Raw genomic sequence first — 21020 nt, 5'->3', positions numbered from 1 at the left:
CAGGGTTGGCTAAGGGTTCCAGCATCCCACAGTGGGCACAGTCATTTCAAAGGAGCCATTGCACACACAGGGACGGGGCATTTTCATCCTGACACATGGACTCTGTTAAGAATTACACAGGGATGGAGCAGGTGCACCCCAACATGTGGACTCTGTATTCAGAATTATGCCAACACCAATGAGTATATATTGACAATTTTCCCCAGGAATTGCCAAAAAGTGAACACATGGGTGCTCATCATCTCATCATTTCATACCCTTTCAACTGTCTGAAGTATTTCTCATTAATAATTTTTCTAAAAGTTAAAAAAGTAGCAGAAAAACAAATCTGGTCTGCAAAATGCAGTCAGATGCCAGAAAAGCCTATAACAGAAGTTTTAAAAAGCAAACAAACTGTGGTAGGCAAGGACTGCATGGTATGTACAACGCTAGTCAGATATAGTTTCACATTAAATATGCCATAAAGCACACAGCTACTGACACGGGAAACACCCGTGATAGATTGTTAAAGGGAAAGCAGACTTCCAAACAGTACACAGACTATAAGCCCGTTTTGGCAAAGATTTTCTATATACATACATAAAAAGACAAAGATACCCACAAAAGTATTAATGGTTATCCAACATAGTAGAATCACAAGAACATCTTCTTTTCTTGACCATCTTTCTGAATGTTCTATTATAAGCATGTGACTTTTGCAATTAAAAAAGCTCATTAAATATACAAGCAAAAAAATACACCTCAGGAAGGAGCTACCTGGAGTAGGACTATGACCTACTTTCCTGAGGTTTGTTACCACAATGTTGAGACCGCTGAGGGTCCTTGAGGCATCAGCAGAGGGTTGGGGTCTGGAAGTCTGACTCACAGGGAAGGTGGCACCCAACCACCCAGACAGCAGACTTTAAAGGGGCCTGTGGAGGACACGGACCATAAACCAACCAACAAGAGAACAAACAAACAAAAAAACAACACTAAGCTATACACCTGAAACCAATACAAAATAAAAATCAAACAAAACAAAGAATTCCGAAATGTTCTGTGAAGGTACAATCTACTCATTACACAAAATGGAGATGTACAGGGAAAGCTCTAGAGCAGTGGTTCTCAACCTTCCTAATGCCACCACCCTTTAATACAGTTCCTCAGGTTGTGGTGACCCCCAATTTCATTGTTACAAATTGAACATAATTAAAGCATAGTGATTAATCACAAAAACAATATGTAATTATATATGTGTTTTCCGATGGTCTTAGGCGACCCCTGTGAAAGGGTCGTTCGACCCCCAAAGGGGTCGCGACCCACAGGTTGAGAACCGCTGCTCTAGAGCCATTTCCTGGCCCAGAGTCCTGGGAGGGCACCACAACCCAGCCTTCTTACCAGTGGCCCCAGGCCACACCCAGTCAGAACCCATCTCAGGGCCTTTGTGCTTGCTTGTATTTGTGTTGTAACAACTACCATTTAACCACACCCTAATTCCTGGAGGACAATGTCTTCCAACTTGCAGCCCAGGAGCAGGTATTAATAAACCCAAGCTGAACAGTAATGATGATACAACAGACACTTGCTGAGTGCTTAGGTGCGAGGCACAGTTCCGGGTGCTTTGCTGTATTTTGCCAGTTAACTCTGACAACAGACCTATGAGGTAGAGACCATGCTATTCCTCACTGTGGAGATGAGGTAACTAAAGCAGAGAAGCTAAGCAAGTTCCCAGGATCAGATGGCTAATAAGTGGCAGAAGAGGATTAGACCTAGCCATCCGCGTCTAGAACCTACCCTCATAGAAGGCAACATGTGTTTGTCAGATGTTTCTATTAAGTGATTTGAAGAGGCCCTGATGCCATCCTTTCATTCTCCTGCCAACACTGTATCAACACACTCACTGTGATGGAAACGCCTAGGACAGCAGGAAATGCAAGGAGGACACAATGCAAAGCCATGGAGACGGGTTCTGAAGAAACACCAATGGTTCAAGGACTCAACCGTCCCGTTCATTTCAAGCAACAATGAAGAAGCCTGCATACATTGTTTCAGGGGCCATGGGATCGAGGCGTGCGCACACCTGCTGGGCTAAGCAGAAACTCTCTGAGCTCCAACAGGCCTGTGCCCAAGGCCACCTGGCTCCTCCACAGGTGCAGAAAGTAGGTAATCCCCACCTGGTCACGCTCCTCTCCCGGGAGCCAGAAGGCTTTCGGTTGGCATTGATAAGTTGCTCAGTGGCAGGTATGAGAAGGTGCGGAGCATGAGGGAGAGCAAAGCACCCCACTCAAATGAACCCCGAGGCAAGTCCCCTGATCCTACACAGGGAATGTGGCAATACCTTTGGGCAAGATGGGCACAGCCCTTCTATAGCAGAACCTGGTCGGGCGGACCCAGGGTCAGTCCTCTTCTGTGTTCCCTGCTACTGGCCCCAGGAAATAGCCGCTACCTGAGTCTTCCCCAAGAATCGGTGACCTGCAGTGGTCGGAGGCTGTCAAGTGCAGTCTGTTTACAGCAAGGAATCCGCTAGGGGGGACGGAAAGGGAGGAGAAGGAGGGGCGGCGGCAGGCAGGCAGGCGGATTCCCTTTTCCTGAGCAATGTGGTTAAATCGAATGGCTTTATAGTCCTCCTTGACTCAAATCTAAGACTTGAGATAATTTACAATGAGGTTAATAAATTATTAGGTCCAAAGAATGGAAGCACAAAACAATGTTGATCATAAGGACGAACACAACTGACGTGGTTGCCTAGTGCTTGGCTTTGAGCTTCCTGGCAGTCGGGGCAAAAGGAAAGCTTTAAGCTGGGAGGCGGACACTTTCCCAGAGCTCAATGTAAAGGGAGTCAGTCCCTCAGGAGTTCACAGGACGAGGAATTAAAATGTACTTGTAACTGGGAAAGAAAACGTGGTGAGACTGGGAGAGGGAGGGAAGGAGAGAGGGGAACCGAGACAAGAGTTTCTGAGTCCAGGCTGCCTGGGCAGGTGGAGCCACTCTAGACTTGAGTGTTTCAGGAACACGGAGAACTCCTTTGATGACATTACACAACCTGAGTGGGCAAGGAGGCACCTGACATCAAACGCCAGTCTGACTCGTTCCTGCCCACGCTCATGCCACCTCCAGACCAGCCCCCTGCCCAGTGAGGCACCTGCCCCTCTGCGTCTGTCCCCTTCCCTCTCTTTACAGGCTATCCCTTTTACCCCATCCCTCAAATGGATAAATTTCTTGTGAGTCAATTCCCTTTTCTCCTCAAGCTCTATGTGGGCTCATTTACTAAATGCTCACTAAATGGTCCAGAAAATGTGGCTGCAATTGTTTTGATGTTACATTTGGAAAAAGAATCTCAAAGCTGAAAGTGATACAGTAACCATCTTGGGGAGACTATAAGATCTTTTTTTTTTCCCTTTTAAAATAGTAATAGTAATAAGCCAAATCATATACAATGTATCCATGTCATACATTGTTTATAACCTTAGGTGTAACATTTTCTGAAAGTTATAGGCAACATGAATCCTTGAGATACAAACACTATAATCTTATTAGGGAACTTAGAACCATACAGAGGCTCCTTTCTAAAAACAGACTCCCCCTTTGGTGTTAATGAGGCTGCAGGCATTGATGAGAAAGTGGGAAGTGATCTGCTTTCTGTGTGGGATGTGGGCCCCAACTCTGCTCCTGGGAAGCTCAGGGTGCCCCAGGGGCTCCCACCGCTGCAGCTCCCCGCTCTGTTTCCATACTGAGTTTTGCATAAGATGTCATGTGCTGGGAAGGCATAGGCAGGTGGCAGCATGAAAACCCGCGATGAGCCTGAGACGCGGCCTGTCTGTAGGACATGCTTTGAGTTGCTCCCTTTACAATAGTAGATATTAGACAGATGCTTCATATTTTCGCCCAGTTGGGGCCACCAGCAAAACACTCCCATGAGAAGTTGGCTGGAGTTTGGGATACAGACTATGGCTCCCATTCATTAGGGATTGGAAGCCCAGCAACATACCATAGTGAGGATCATTCTCTCCCGCCTCCAACTGCAAAGGGGCCGGACTGAGGAGGCCCCTGGAGACAATGTGGGGGTAAAAGAACACACACATGTGAGGGCAGCAGGAATGCCAGGGCCGAAGCCTCCCCCACCCCCCAACATCCAGTTCCCCGATTCACACACCTTCTAGAAACCAATGACCTTTGCACTCCACTCTGGTCCTGCCCCTCCACCAGCCCCAGACCTGGCTATCTACTGCCTATCTGGCATCTCTGCTTACATGTAATATAGACACAGTTTGGCCAGAACAAAAGCCTTGCTTTCTCTTCCTAAATCTATTCTCCCAGACTCTCCCCGTTCAATAAATGGCACCAGCAATCAATCCCCCGGCTGCTCAAGCCAAGACGACTCTGGAAGGCACACTCTTTGATCTCTTTCCATTCTGTCAGCTCTTCTGAATGGCGGTTTTCAGACCTGGCTGAAACCGAGGGACTCCTGGGAGCTTTAAAGCATCCCAATACCCAGGGCCCCGCCTCAGACCAATTAGAGGGGACTCTCTGGGGGCGGAGCCAGGCATCAGTACCTTTAAAAGCTCCCCAAGGGATTCTAATGTACGGCCGGCTGGGCTTGAGAATCGGTGGCTTAAAATATATTCCAAACCCAACAGCTCCTCTCCAGCTTCACCGTTCCCACCTTGGTCTGAGCCACACGCCTTGTGTGGACCACAGCAGTGCCTCTTATCTTCCTGCTTTTACTTATCGACACCCAAACCCCCATCCCAAGCGCAACACCTGCTCCCATCATGCCTTTCTGATGGCTCCCATGGCATGTAGAACACAGACCAGAGGCCTCAGGAGGCCCACAGGCCTGCAGGATCTGCGTCTGCAGCTTTTCTACCTCATCTACCCCCTCTTGCTCCCACTCGCTTCGCTTCAGCCACCCGGGACTTCCGTTTCTCCTCGTCCTGAAGGCTCTGCCCCAAGATCTTCATTTGCCTGACTGGCAACTTCACGTCACTCAGGTCTCAGCTCAAATGGCCCTGCCTCAGGGAGGCATTCAGACCACCTTGATCTAAAGTAGTCCCCCTTCACCTCATAAAAGTCACCACCACATCACCCCGTCACTGTTTCATGGTCTTTACAGCACGTCCCTTTCTGAAATCACCTCGTCAATCACGTTGTTACTGCCTGACCCCTCTGAGGATGTGAGCGTCAGGAGAGCAGGGATTTTGGTCTGTCTTGCTCACAGCTGTCTCCATTGCTCAGAATGGAACCTCTCACATAGTAAACCTCTCACTCGATAAACATGCCGTTCATTTTATTCCATCCTCGGTGCGCCCTGGTCTCCTCCTCACGGCTGCCAGAGTGATCCTTGTAAAATGGCAACTGATCTTGTCACTCTTTCGTTTAACACCCTCAGGGGCTCGAGGCGGCTCCTCATATCCCACACCGGCCCTACATCTTAGGCTCCACCCACACCGCCAACCCAGACCCACTCTCTACCAGGCCCCGGCCTGCCGGCGTGCCATCTCCCCAGACACGTGTATAAGAGGAGGGGCCGTCTGGACCGGCTGCTGACATGTAATGAGCTGGGAGAGCGCTTTCCTTTGGGGCAGATTAACAATCCACCACCTGAACCAGCAAGAACTGGAGCCCTTGGGCAAGGGAACCAGCTCAGGACCCAGCATCTTTACTGAGCGTTCCCTGGAACGCACAGAATGGAAATCTGCATGACCACTGCCACCTTCACGAGGAGTACTTTCCCTTTCGTAATTTAAACACACTCGTCCCACATACGGCAACAATTAAGCCATGGGAGGTCTTTATCCAACCACGCACTCTAGCTTTCCCCACACAACAGTGAACAGGAAGGGAGGATTTAGTCCAGGGTGCTGGCATTCCACAGCCACTTGCACAGCTTGGGATATTTAGCTACGTCGTCGGGGAGGACACCGCTGCTTTGCTCACAGACCTTCACCAGGAGGCACTTGCTGTGGCCTGAAACAGGCCTGTCCAACTTTCCAGGAAAAGATGAGCCTCACCCACAGTGAAGGCCATTCCGTGCACATTGCTGGAACTGGATATGGCTTTAATTTCAAGCTCCCGTCCTGTCTTTGCTGCAAAGCCCTGTCCTGACCCATCTCCCAGCATGCTAATGCTCCCAGGTTTGATGGCTGTGTGACTTACCTTTCTCACTAGAGGCTAGACTTCCCCCAGAACAAACCCTGCCCCAGCAGGTCCCAGCAACATACACACCAGTGTGCAGACAGTACCATTCACCCAGGCAGGCAGGTGTGCGGACCGTGCTTCTTCAGTGGGGCCTGTGTCCACTTCCCCAGCCCAGCCCTGGCCCTCCTGCTCTCCACATTCCCGAGGCCGGGCAGCATGCAGGCTGTGGCCACACCAGGGCCAGAGGAGGCGAGTGTGGGCTGGTCAAAACAAGCCCAGACATACTCACGGGGTCCGTCAGCATGGCCCGGCAGTGGGAGGCCAGGGCCAAGAAGGCCAGCAGGTTGAACAGAATTCCATTGATGATGCTGTACACGTAGTCTCGGGATGGAATCAGCATGACAAAGAGGACCACAAACTCCGCATAGAGGACCAGAAACCAGGTGACAATGGCACAGGCGATGCCGCAGCCGTCGCGGATAAACCACATGGTTCCCGCAGGACCAGGGTAGGGAGGTGGGGCGCACTTCTCCGGCTGGAGGTATTCTGGCTTCCGCTCAATGTCTCGGAAGTGGTGGGTGGGGATGAGCATCATAAGCTATTCTGTCCATGCTGGCATCTGGAAGAGAGAAGACCCAGACATTTGGTGTCGTCTTGTCATCAAGCAGATTGAACCAAATGACCTTTCCAAGTGAGCAGGAGTGTCTATGTGTTACCCACACAACAGAGGGGTGGGGCTAAAGGTGTACTCACAACTGTAAACCTATTTTTACCCCACCCTGAAAATAACTGATCCACCCCACTCCTGCTTCGATGATCAGTTACAACCACATCGCCCCACCCACGCCTGTGGCAGCGTAACCCGCCGTCATCTGCAGCCTGAGGGTCATCTCGCCACACCCTGTGTGCTCCATCAAAGTGCTCTTCAGTGATCATACATGGTGTGGTTTTCAGTTAGAGCAATGCTCATGTTTAGATGCTTCCAGTGACTGAGTTATGCCCACTGAATATTCAGAGCAGACGTCTGTAGCCTACCCTGGCGGGTGCTCATTCTTGACTGCAGATAAGGCAACGGCTCGACTAAACTAGCGCTACAGTTCACATTGTGGTTTTGCTGAGGGACAGGCCCTTCCACATGAGTAAATCTCCCAGGTAACTGGCTACTTCCTGTCGTAAGCACAATACCCATCCGTTTATTTGGAAGGATTAGAGTCATTACCAGGAACAGCAGTTACTGGAGTATGTTAGGTAACCATGTCCTCAGGGGGAACGGGATTCACGGGGCTTGCCACTGTTCAGACCATTGTCACTGCGGCATCTCCTCCGTAAGGTTCTTTGTCTTCCTCCCCCATTCCTGGCTGCGGTCATTATGTGCCTAGAGTTACCAGTCCTCCCAACATACCCTGTATTTACTGCTGCTAACTGGCTGCGGGCTGGCAAGCAGGTGAAGTGAAGTCTTGTCGGATTCGTTTGTGCAAGAAGGGGACTCCGGCTGGGCAGTAGGCCTTTAGGGCACACCCGCTAGGCTCTCCCACCATTCGGTGGCTGTGGGCTGGAAGCCCCGTCCTTCCATTAGCCCGGTGCCTGCACACAGCAGCCTCTCACTACATGTGTCCATCACACATGTGCATGAGCAAGGTGTGTGAGCTCTTTGAGCCCAGGCCCACCTCCTGGAGGCTTCGTCTGCTAACTCTAGGGATGGTGGAGGTGCACCAAGTAGAACCATGAAGTAGTAACCAGAATGTTCCGCCCTTGAACCATGTGGGACCAGAGTGCACTAGGAGCTCTGTTTCCGCGTCACCCCTCATTGGTGAGTGAGAACCTGTGATCCAGGAAAGCGCCCAGCCAAGGGCACACCTGGCAGAGCTGCACTGAGTGTTGAACTGAAGGACAGATTCCAACCCACACTTTAGTTTCAAAACATCCCAATCAAAGCCAACCAAGGCACACTGCTGTAAAAAGTTTACTTAACCCCCAGGCCTCCAAAGGCAACGGACGTAGCTCTTCAATACGATTTGTTTCTTAAATTAGCCAAATGAAAATCTGAGAAATATGGGCGGGGGGGGGGGGGGGGGGGAGGGAGCCCACCTTGAAACAAATTGTACACGTTCCCTTCACTCTGCCCCAACAACAGAAAAGGCAAAGCTTCACTTCCTTTCCTCCCATCCTTGGGGTTGAGGGATGGTTCTCTGCCAAGGACCATTCCCCACGGGTCCTTGCTCAGAACTGGTTGCTCAGGCCTCTGGGGCAGGCACACAAGGAGGCTGGCGCACCCCAGGACCCACAATACCACCGCTGCCAGCTCTCCTACCCTCAGGGGGCAGCCCTCGCCAGTCCCCTCCCAGCGCCTTCGTCCCATTCCCTTGCCCTGGTGGCTCTCTAACATGCCTGTCACTCAATTCCCTCTGACTCAAAAAGACATTCATGAAGCAGCCACTACATGCAAGGAATTGTGTAGGGGGCTCACACCCAGGGGGTGAGGAGGACAGCAATGTGTGTGCTGCCCTGCTCAGTCCTCTCCCAGTCCTCTCCCAGCTCCCAATCTGGTAAGACCAGTCTTACTTGCTTTTTCCCTGCTAACTTGCAAGTCCCATTTGTTTAGCTTTGTAGCCTGGTATCTGGCATGAGTGTATGCTCAAATCAGTATTTGAATAAATGGATATGTGAATCAGACAGACACACCCCACAATAATCCTAACACATAGGTTTCTAGACAAAGGCCATGGAGTGAGTAGACCTGGGAGGCAGAGTGGAGGTGCTGGTGGGGTAGCTATATGAAATATTTACACACAGATTGGCTTCATAAACTAAAAATCAGGTGTAATTATTTTCCTTTGGCTTAGAGAATAGGATAATCCAAACACTCAAAAACATAAATGAATAGTTAACATTTTAATACATTTAGTATCGTGTTAGATTGCTGTCAAGGAGGCTGGTCTGGTATCCTCTTGAACTTGCCCCAAACATGGGCTTCGCACCTAAACTAATTTTTACTAGTTAACTCAGTAAATAATCACTTAACTTAACAGGCCCACTGAAAGAAGGCAGCATCTTTTCTGCCATTTCTACCGTAATTCTCCCTTGAAATTCATCCTAAGGAGTACATCCATAACCTGTGGTTTAAATCCTATAGTCTTAAGAATATGGTATTTGCCGAAACCGGTTTGGCTCAGTGGATAGAGCGTCGGCCTGCGGACTGGAGGGTCCCAGGTTCGATTCCGGTCAAGGGCATGTTCCTGGGTTGCGGGCACATCCCCAGTGGGAGATGTGCAGGAGGCAGCTGATCGATGTTTCTCGCTCATCGATGTTTCTAACTCTCTGTCTCTCTCCCTTCCTCTCTGTAAAAAATCAATAAAATATATTAAAAAAAAAAAAAGAATATGGTATTTGCCTCTTTAAAATCTTCTTCCATATTCAAGGAATTGACTAAAGTATCAGTGTTCACAGGCCAGCTGCACAACTTCAAAGATGAATAGATGGGCTTTAAAAACAAATTTGATCAAGAAATTAATTTATTTGGGCTAAAATTATCTTAATTTGTTGTAAGACTCCCAAAGAACTACACATTTTATACCCATTTTAGGTGATTCTCAGAAAAACAAAGAATGAACCATGAATTCAGTTTGAGATGCCTCCTAATATAGAATGAGTCACTAAGCGTTTTTCAAAGGGTGTGGTCCAAAGGAAAGGCGCCTTATCTTCTGCATTAAATCTGCCAGCCAAGGAAGGTGCCCAGACAGGCAGTGCTCTGGCTTCACCAGTGAGCTTGCATTGTTCCTCCCTCCTGCCTCCTGTCTGTCATACTTACCCTCCACCAAAAATTTTAAAAAGTAAACTATTGCACCCCCAAACCAAACTCTATATACATTAAAGGTCATTGAGGGAACCAGGAAGTGGGAAGTTAAATTTGCCTTTTTGACTCACAACTGGTCACCTTCTTATAAAAGCCTCCGTGCATGTACCCACTGGGACTCCTAACAAGGGGTTTTCATTTCAGAACAAAGTCTGGTTTTGGCCAGGCTAACAGTTCCTACACTTACTACAACTGGCTTCTTTACCACCTCCCGGCTTTCTAGAACTATTAAAAAATACACACACCCACATACAGGATGATACAATGTGTGACACAAACATTGGGGGTCTGTAGAAACTACCGCTCATTTGGGTAACACGTTCTACTTTCCCTTTTTATAAATGTGCTCTATCTGTGTTGCAACAATGAGAAAGATTAATGAGACAACTTTAAAACAAGACCACACATAAGATTAACTGTTGAAAAACAATCACTATCTGAGTCAGACCTTTTGAATGGGAAGGAACCTCAAAGACCATCTAGTGCATTTCAGTCAAACTCTTTTGTTTTACAGAAGAGAAAAATCAAAGTCTATTTGAGATTTTTGTCTAAAACATCAGTTTAGACAAAACATGCAGTGCTGTCTGCAGGAGTAGAGATGGACCCCAACATTAACTGAATGGCTATTATGACTGCAGACTCATAAAGCAGCTTGTTTTAATTCTTTCAATAGCACAGTAGCTTTTATTATCCACTGTATAGATTTAGAGTGAGGTGCAGAGGTTTTGGTTAATGTTCTCAAGGTCATACAAAGCAAGGGAGTGGTAAAGCCAGAATTCAAAAGCAGCTCTGCTTGTCACCATAGACCACATTTTGAGCATAGCACAGGGCTTCTCCCCCCTACCCCAACCCCCTCACAAAGAGGAGAGGAGGAATGGCCAAGCAGGAAACAGGAGTTCTACTTCCTATGCCTCTCAGGCATTTGATGGACCTGAGGAGAAGTCACTTCAACTTAGCTTTGTCTTCATCTCTAAAGAGAGCAGGAAGGCCTAGATCTCCAAGCTGTGATTCTTTTTTTAAAAACCCAAGAAATGGACTCTAAGCAGACTCTCCTCCCACCAGCTCCTGGGAACCTATAATGCCCATTCTTAAAAAAATAAAGAGCACTCTTCCTCATGAGTCATATTACTCTGTCAGCTGCCTCTTTCATGGATCGTATTTCCACTAGGCTAGCTGACCTCTTCCAAACTCTGGTCCAGCCTGTTCTACAGAGGGGAAAAAAAATGAAGCTCAAGCCCTGGCTGGGTGCCTCAGCTGGTTGGATGCTCCATACACCAAAAGGTTGTGGGTTCGATCCCCGGTTGGGGCAGGAATGGAAGGCAACCGATTTTCCTCTCCCGCGCCGCCCCCCCCCCCTAAAAAAATAAAAGAAGTTAGAGTTAATTGATGTTATAAAATGTTAGAAAGGTTGCTAACGTCCTCTCTAGTTCTAATGAATGGTATCTACTAGCTGCTTCTACTGCCATTGCCTGCATTACCTCCTCCTTCCAGGGAGCCTGCAGCCCAGCAGGAGAATTTTTATAAAGGTAATATATATTACTGACCTAGCTACCCAATTAATATTTGTCAATGAATGTGATACTCTCAGTATAGGAACCCTTTGTAAGTTACACATTTTGTGCTCTAAGGTGCGAGCCTGGCTGAACACCAGCCAACATTTAGAAGACTTACCATGATTTAACTTAGGAAGTAGGAGGGCTGTAATGCTTTAGCCAGGGGTCACCCTAAGCTTGAGTCCCTAAAATCTGCTTCTGCTGATCTAGCACACTGCTTTTTCTGAGAGAAAGCCCACGCATGCTAGACAGAGACCAACCAGCAAAGGTTCCCACCTAAGGATGTTAAAAATAGCACCCAACACCACATGGTGCCATGTGCAGGCATGCAGCCACTGTGACATCACCCAAGAAAAAGCTTGGTCTTTTTTTTAGGGACAAAAAGCAAAAGTGCTTGGAGGGATCTGAAAAAAAGACCTAGAAAAGAGAGTGAGAGAACAGTTATTGTAACTATACCAGGTTTTGCAAAGGGATTCTATTTGAACCACCAATTGATCAAAGAAGAAATTTAACAGGAAATAAAAAAAGTTTCTTGAGACCAACTAAAATGGAAACACAATATACTAGAATTTGTGGGATTAAAAAGGAGGAGGAGGAGAAGGAGTGAGAGGAGGAGGAGGAGGAGGAGATGATGATCACAAATAAACAACCTAACTCTATGCCTTAAGGAACTAGGGGGGAAAAAACAACTGAGACCAAACTTAGAAGAAATAATAGACTAGAGCAGAAATAAATAGAGAATAAAAATAATAGATAAACAAAATTGACAAACCCTTAGCCAGATTATCAAAGAAAAAAGAGAAAGGACCCAGAGCAACAAAATTATAAAGGAAAAAGGAGACATTACAATGAATACAACAGAAATTCAAAAGGTCATAAGAGGTTGGTATGAACAAACTATATGCCAACAAATTGGACAACCTAGAAGAAATAGAAAATCTGAATAGATCAATTAAAGTAAGGAGACTGAGTCAGTAATAAAAAACCTCTCCCAAAAGCCCAGGGCCAGATGGCTTCACTGGTGAATTTTAGCAAATATTTAAAGAATTAAAACCAATCCTTCTCAAACTCTTCCAAAACATTAAAGAGGAGGGAACATTCCCAAACTCATTTTACAAAGCCTACATTATCTTGATACCAAAACCAGAAAAGAACACTACCAGAAAAGAAAACCACAGGCGAATATCCCTGATAAATAATAGAGCAAAATTCTCTATAAATACTAGCAAATCGAATTCAGAACATATTAAAAGGATCTTACACCATGACCAATTGGGATTTATCCTTGGGGTGCAAGGATGGTTCAACATATACAAACCAATCAATGTGAACAAGAAAAGAATCAGATGACCACCTCAATAGATGCAGAAAAAGTATTTGACAAAATTCAACATCCATTCATGATTTAAAAAAAAAAATTAACAAATCAGGCACAGAAGGAACAGATTGCAACACAATAAAAACCATATATTACAAGCCCACAGCTAATATACTCAGTGGCAAAAGATTGAAGGGTTTTCCTCTAAGATCAGGACCAAAGACAAGGGTGACCACTCTCATTACTCCTAATCAACTAGTACTGGAAGGCCTAGCTAGAGCAATCAAGGAGAAAAAAAAAAAAGTATCTGAACTGGAAAGGAAAAGGTAAAATTGTCTCTTCACAAATGACATAATTTTCTATATCGAAAATCCTAAAGACTCAGCCAAAAAAAATGTTAGATCTATTAAAAAAATCAATAAAGTTGCAGTATACACAGTTAACATATAAAAATCAGTAGCATTTTTATACAGTAACAAATTTTCTGAAAAAGATATTAAGAAATTGATCCCACTTACAATAGTGTCAAAAACAAAAAAAAAGGAATAAATTTAACTACGGAGTTGAAAGACCTCTACTCTGAAAACTACAAGACATTGATGAAAAAAATAGAAGAAGACAGAAATATGGGAAGGTATCCCATGTTCATAGATTGGAAGAATTAATAGTTAAAATGTCAATACTACCAAAAGCCTTCAATAGATTCAATGCAATCCCTATCAAGATTCCAATGGCATTTTTTACAGGAGTAAATAAAAAACCATTCCTAATATTTACATAAAACCACAAAAGACCCCAAATAGCCAAAGAAATCCTGAGAAAGGAGAATAAAGTAGGAGGCATCACACTTCTGATTTCAAGCTATACTTTAAAGCTATGGTCATCAATACAGTATGGTACTGGCATAAAATCAGACAAGTACATCAATGGAACAAAATTAAAAGCCCAGAAATAAACCCAAGCATATTTGGTTGACTATTATTTGACAAGGGAGCCAAAAATACTCAATGGAGAAAAGACTGTCTTTTCAATAAATGGTGCTGGGCCAATTGGATATTCACATGTAAAAGAATGAAACTGGACCCATATCTTACACCACTCATAAGAATTAACTCAAAATGAATTAAAGACTTAAATGTAAGACCTAAAACCATGAGAACTGCTAGAAGAAAACATAGGAATAAAGCTCCTTGACATGAATCTTAGTAATTACTTTTTGGATATGACACTTAAATCACAAGAAACAAAATGAAAAATAAGGACATCAAACTAAAAAGAATCTGCACAGCAAAAGAAACCATCAACAAAGAGAAAGACAACCTATAGAATGGGAAAAACTATTTGTAAACCATATCTAATAAGGGGTTAATATCCAAAATATATAAAGAACTCATATAACTCAGCAGCAAAACAAACAAACAAACCAATTAAAAAATGGGCAAAGGACCTTAACAGACATTTCTCCAAAGACATATAAAAGGCCAATAGGTACATAAAAAGATCCTCAACATCACTAGTCATTAGGGAAATGCAAATTAAAACCATCCTATATAATAAAAGTGTAATATGCAAATTGACCATAACGATTGGTCACTATGATGTGCACTGACCACCAGGGGGCAGACACTCAACGCAGGAGCTGCCCCATTGGTCAGTGAGCTTCCACAGGGGGAGTGCCGCTCAGCCAGAAGTCGGCTTATGGCTGGCCAGCGCAGCGGCGGTTATGCTATTAGTCGGACATCCCCCCAAGGGTTCCTGGGCTGCCAAGGGATGTCTGACTGCCAGCTTAGGCCCAAGCCCCCAGGAAGCAGGCCTAAGCCGATAGGTGGACATCCCCTGAGGGGTCCACCTGCAAGAGGGTGCAGGCCGGGCTGAGGGACCTCCCCCCAAGTGCATGAATTTACACACACCAGGCCTCTAGTAATGAGTTATCACCTCATGTCTCATAGAATGGCCATCATCAAAAGAAATAACAAATGTTGGTGTGGATGCAGAGAAAAGTGAACCCTCATACACTGCTGGTGGGATTATAAATTGGTAGAGCTACTATGGAAAACAGTATGGAAGATCCTCAAAAAATTAAAAATAGAAATACCATATTGTACAGCATTTTTACTTCCAAGAAGATATCCAAGGGAAGTGATAACACTAACTTGAAAAGATATCTGCACCTCCATGTTCATAGCAGCATGAAACAACTTGTGTACTGATGGATCAATGGATAAAGAAGTTAGGGGATTAAACACACACACACACACACACACAGGAATATTACTCAGCTATAAAAAATGAAATCCTATTTGCAACAATATGAATGGAACTTGAAGGCATTATGCTGAAATAAGTCAGACAGAGAAAGACAAATATTGTACGATCTCACTTACATGTGGAATCAAAAACACACACTCACAAAACATAGAAAAAGAGACTTGTGGTTACCAGAGGTGGAGAGTAGGAGGGGAAACTGGAGGAAGATGGTCAAAAGGTACAAACTTCCAGTTATAAGCTAAATAAGTAGGAATGTAACATACAACATCATATCCCTATAGTTCGCTATAGTGACTATAGCTAACACTGCTGTTTGATACATAGGAAAGTTGTTAAGAGAGTAAATTCTATGAGTTCTTCTGGGAGGTTATGCCAAACACAATGAAGAAAGTGTGGAGTCAAGAGGCCAAAATTCTACTCCCAGTCCTATCAGTCATTAACGTCATGCTTTTGGGCAAGACAGCTACCCTCCCTGGGCCTCAGCTTCCTCATCTATAAAACAGGCAAGAAGACTGAGCTGACTGCTTGGGTTCCTTCTTAGGTCTGAGATTCTGATTCCTCTCTTCTCTGGAAAAATTCAATATTTCCTTTGTTAATTTCTTGGATTTTTATATTTTTATCAAAAGCATCCCGTAAATTCCTTTCCCCATCATTTTATTTTTTAAAAAACCATCTATAAGTGTTAGCAATTTTTCTGAACATTTTCAGTTTTTTCAATGAAATATACCATTTCCTTTTGTACATTCATTTATTTTTTTGTCAGAGTAGAAAAGCACTATCAAGATACATCACATTTACAAAGTGGCAAAAGAGAAGCCTTAAAATCCAACATGACCATTTTTCAATGTTTAAATATTTGCATATCTAGGATCTGTTCTAAGTTTTACAACCTAGTGAGAAATGCATTTGAGGGTAATATGAGGCTTAGAGAGGTTAACTGACTTGCTCTAAGTCACAGAACTAGTTAGTGGCAAAGTACACATCATTGGAGTGGATGCCCAATCGTCTTGCCACCATAGATCCTTATCTTCCCAACCAACCTGCCTTTCTAGATTCCCTGCTACTATTTCTTGGCTTAGAAATGTATACTTTGTACATAGCAAAGTTAAAACTTATTGCAACGGGACTGGACTTGTCCCACTAGGCTCATTTTACCAACGTGAAAAATCGATTCCATCCAAAGATGTTCCATCCCTATGGACCCTGCAGAGGAGATATTCATGTCTCAGGTACCAAGAAAGTCCAGAGTTCAATCGCCAAGTCTCTACATACGAGGAAGTTTGCAGTTTGGAGAAAACTATGAAAAGACGTGGTTTTCCTGGATGAATGACTATTAGGTGGGGCATGCAAATGGAGCCTTCTCACCTTCACAGCTCACTGCACCTTCACCGCCAGAAGACCTGGCCATGTGTCTCTGGAAATCTGCTTCCAAAGAGGAAGGCAAGGATTAAAAACGTAAAAACAAGAAGTAACTAGAGGGAGTATGTAAGTAGACTCTTTTTTTCCCTCCCAACAGGTCATTATCCTCACATCACTCCCCTAGTTCTGCTTCAGATTCTGTGACTTTCTATGGCGATCCGGGTGTGTATGTGTTTAGATAGTTCCAGATTTGCTAATCACCATATGTGACCCCCTTTTCACACATATGCCCTAATGCAGGGCCACCCTCTCAAAATGAAGCATACTTGTGAAGACCCTTCCTCTAAACGAGAGTAAGTTTTATCCATGTATTCCTATCAATTTTTCTATCAGTGTGATCGTAAGCTATAATTTCCAGAACAGCAAGACAGACACAGACCTGCTGGCTAGATTACGACAGGTTACTTATATTGAATATTCTTTAAGACAAAATACAGGCATAACAAATGCAAAGCACTTAAAGGAAACAGATCTACAGAGAAAACAGTAGCTCACACTTCTGCTTTTCTGGGGTGCTAGGCTAACTGTGAAAATGCAAAGGAAAAAGACCTAAAATTTGGCTACCTCTTTTACACCTGGGAATAAAATGTTTGTTCCTCTGCTGGGCTTATAGGAGCTTTCCGCAACTTCAGCACCACGGACTCTGCCCCGAAGCTCTTCTGTCCCCGGCCTTTACTGCGTTAATGAACCACGGCTAGGTCTTTGTTGCCAGCTGGTGGCTAGCAGTAGGTCTTTACCTCTTGCCCTTGATACCTGGCCAGCACAATTAGCACCTTATTATAGGCTGGCCTCTTGTCTAATTACCACGAGTCTCAACTGAACATTTTATTTTATTGTCTTGTTCATGCACTAGTTCAAGTGCCTGGGCTCTCCAGCTACAAGTTCTGAACTTCTTTTGGGGGGGCATGTTTTCAGTTTACCTCTTCAGGCCCTGAGCACACTACTCATGAGCATGCAAACAACTACTTCCTGCTTGTCTGAAGAGCTTCTAGGAGTCATTCTGGGTGTAAAGCACATGGTTGGAATTGGGTCTCCATGCCTATCTCAATCCTCCGTACCAGACCCCCTGGCCCGCGCTGCTCCTGAGTGCCCTCCTCAGCTCCTTTGGGTTAAGCTCTACTCAGCCTTTTAGATGAGGGAAAAGGTGAGTAACCTCATCTAAAAGGTGTCAGACAGGAATTTCTCATTAGCACCACATTCTATGTTCCTCTAAAAAAAAAAAAAAAAAAATTTAAGAGATGGGAGTTTATGTTTGAACAGACTCCTTGCTTTTAACATTAAAACAAACTACAGCTTATAGGGCAGTTACCAATTCCATTACCAACATAGGCATCCTTCAGCAAATACTCCAGTGAATGCAATGGGGCCTGGGGAGAGACTGCCCAAACGGATGGTTAGGTGTACAAGTATGGGAGCCAGATTATCTGGTCTCAAATCCTGGCTCTGCCACTTACTACCTTGGTCTAGACCAGCAGTCGGCCAACTGGTGGTCCGAGGATCAGGTCCAAAAGGTTGGCGACCGCTGGTCTAGACAATTACCCTCTCTGCACCTCAGTTTCCCAATCTGTAAAACAGAGATAACTGTAGCTGTCTCATAGAACTATTGTGAGAACTGAATCAGATAATCTTTATAAAGTGTTTTAAAACAGTTCTTGGCATATAATAATCACTAGGCAAGTTTGTGTTAAACAGAATTAATAGAGCACAGAGATTTAGAATAGACAGACCTACAAAACAGTATGCTCCCCAAAGAATCTGACAGTGATGGGAAAATTAGCTGTTTTAATAGAATGTGCTATCCCTGGCTTCTTGATTTTCTGGCTAACATAAATTCTTTAAATTGCTTCAATAAACCAAAAAAGAACTCTGAATTTATGGGTTTTTAAAATGTCTAATGCTTGCCCTAGCTGGTCTGGCTCAGTGGATAGAGCGTTGGCCTGCAGACTGAAGGGTCCCAGATTCGATTCTGATCAAGGGCACATGCCTGGGTAACGGGCTCCATCCCCAGTAGGGGCCGTGCAGGAGGCAGTTGATCAATGATTCTCATCATTGATGTTTCTCTCTCTCTCCCCCTCTCCCTTCCTCTCTGAAATCAATAAAATATACATATACATATAGATATGTTTTAAAATGTCTAATGCTTTATCACAACAAATGGGATGGGATGAAAATGTCCTGGTGACACTGAAGTAGAACAATCAGGGAAGGTGTCATTGTTTTAGTACAGAATTTAGAATGAACATTCTACTGTTTCCACCTCTCACCTACTTAGCCTAACATGTCTGACATCATTCATAATATTATTTAGCACATACTGCCAACCCTTCTCCATCAAGGAACTTTTAGTCAGTTGTCAGGGAAACAATTCAGAGATGTTCTATATTTTTAAAGATTTTTATATAGAGATGATTCCATGGTATCCAAACTCAGACTTTTCTTTCTGTATCTTTTCTGATCTGTCCATTTGCTTCCACTTTTTAAATCTCCAGTCCTCTTAAATATCCTAGCTACTAAGATTCCAGATCCAGGGTCTCCCCTTTCTGAGCAACCTCTAGCACAAAACACCCCTTTTAATGCCAGCAGTCTCTCGTTATCTCATCCCAGAGTTCCTCGCATGGAATCCAGGCGTCCAACCACACACAAAGGCATCTATGTGCCACAACAGGTGGGGTGCCTGTTTTCATTTGTAAGGAAACCCTTCCAGCTTCACCTTTTCCAGTTTCCCTGGAGGGCAAAGTCCTCCCCTGCAAGCTATCTTCCCTGTAGAGACCTATGTAGAGACATAAGAAACAACTAATGTCTAGTCTACTAAGAAGTGATCATCTCTGTATTTTGGGGAATCAGCAGTTTAGTGCTTAACAAATTGGGAGGGTATTTTCTTTCTGTACCTTCCTCTGACCCACCTCTCTATCCCACTGTGCTCATTAGCGCCACCATCGTAGCTCTTAACCACCATGTTCTGCGGTTACATTGGCCCTGGAGCCTCCCCTTCTGCCTGAGGAGGGTGTCTGCGCAGAAGTTGTGTTTCACTTGTCTTAGGGTTCCAAAGCTGGCCCCAAGCCCATCCATAGTAAGCTCGCAATAGTTAAGATCTGTGAAACTGTACTGAAGATACCGTCTGCAAAACACCAACCATTTTTTTGGATGATCAAGCCATCTTGTTTTGAAAACAAGAAGATTCTTGAAAAAAAAATGGGACATTTGGACCCAGTTGGGTTGGTTGGGCGTCGTCTACGCACCTGCATCTATTACTGGTCAGCGCAAGTGCCTGGGATCCCTGCTCAGGGAGCATGCGGAGGGCATGGGATGGATGTTTCTCTCTCACACAGACGTTTCCCTCTCCCCCTTCCCCTCCCTCACCCTCTTCCTCTCTCTAGGCATGTCCTCCAGTGAAGATTTTTAAAAAGAGGGGATGCATTTGGAAAAGTTACCAGATACCCTCTTTGCTTCCTTTGGTTAACTTTCCTGCATTTATCCACATGGCTCCTTTAAATTCTGTACCATACCCCGTTTGCCCCGCCTTAATGGGCTCCTTCAGTGAGCCCGTATTCACCTTGCAGGTATCCTTTCTGGATATCCAAGGCCCATGGTCCTATACGGCCATCGCCTGGGCTGTTTCCCCCCACTCCCAGCACACACCTCTAAGCGGCTGTCCACAGCTCCCAGAATCGCCCCATCAAGTCAGGGCTCCCAGCCAGCCACCGCTGGGAAGCGCCGGGGACGCCTGGGCACTGCGCCGCTCGCCAGCGCCGGTGACCAAGGCTCTCCTCCGCCCGGGACAAGGGGATCCGGCAAAGTCCTGGGTCAGCGGCAGGTCAGCCCGAGAGAGCGAGAGCGGAGGAGGGGAGAGCAGAATCCCCGGGGTGGAGTGCGGACGCCTCGGGGCTCACTCCTGGCCCGGACCCTACCCACCAGGAACCTAAAGCGGGCTTCATCGCCGCCTCTTTTCAACCTCCACAGGGACCAGGGAAATGCAGGGCCAGGGGGGTAGGGGAGGGCGGGGAGACGGCCCCCCGGGCCGATCACGAAGTCCGCTCCCTCACTCGGGGTGTCTGTCTGTCTGTCTCTGTCTCTCTAGCACATGACCGGCTACTTCACACGCACACGACCTGCTCCTTCACCTCCAGCCCCGAGCACACTGCGCCGCGCGCCTCTCCCACGGAGCCCACCGGCTCTGTCCCGGCCCGCGCCCTCGCCGCACCCCGGCGTTTCCACCCAACCCCAGTTCCGCCTCCCAACTGACCGTGAAGTCGGAGGCAGTTCCCCAGTCCCAGGCCCCTAGCGAGGCTCCCGCCGCAGCCGCCGTCGCCACCCCCTGCAGTCCGCGACCTGGGACCCGGCCTCGGGCCGCAGCGATGGCTCCCGGGCACGAGGCGCCGCGCCTCCCTGGACTCGGCCAGACACCCGGAGGCGCACAGGAGAAGCCCATGGAGCTCCCGGCTCCGGCGGTGGCGCCTGCAGGGGCGGCAGCCGCGCAGGTTGATGACGCGAG

The 21020-nt window shown here is 46.0% G+C and overlaps 1 protein-coding gene across 6 annotated transcripts in view; it reads right to left on the bottom strand.

Annotated features, from left to right (window-relative positions):
- Nucleotides 1-20993, bottom strand: part of ZDHHC3 (zDHHC palmitoyltransferase 3) — a 38143-nt gene extending 17150 nt beyond the window's left edge. For 3 of the 6 annotated variants that reach the window (XM_081105483.1, XM_081105486.1, XM_081105488.1), the window contains exons 1-2: nucleotides 20772-20993; nucleotides 6407-6736 (exon numbers count right to left, since the gene is read on the bottom strand). In XM_081105483.1, the coding sequence (XP_080961609.1) occupies nucleotides 6407-6712 (306 nt within the window). In that variant the 5' untranslated portion in view covers nucleotides 6713-6736; nucleotides 20772-20993. The remainder of the gene's footprint in view (nucleotides 1-6406; nucleotides 6737-20771) is intronic. The other 3 variants (XM_081105484.1, XM_081105485.1, XM_081105487.1) reach the window with 2 other exon arrangements.
- Between the last annotated feature and the right edge of the window lie 27 nt (nucleotides 20994-21020).

The sequence above is a fragment of the Myotis nattereri genome (assembly GCF_964212035.1).
Source record: "Myotis nattereri genome assembly, chromosome: 14".
Taxonomy (NCBI): domain Eukaryota; kingdom Metazoa; phylum Chordata; class Mammalia; order Chiroptera; family Vespertilionidae; genus Myotis; species Myotis nattereri.
This window is presented reverse-complemented; position numbering and strand designations above follow the sequence as displayed.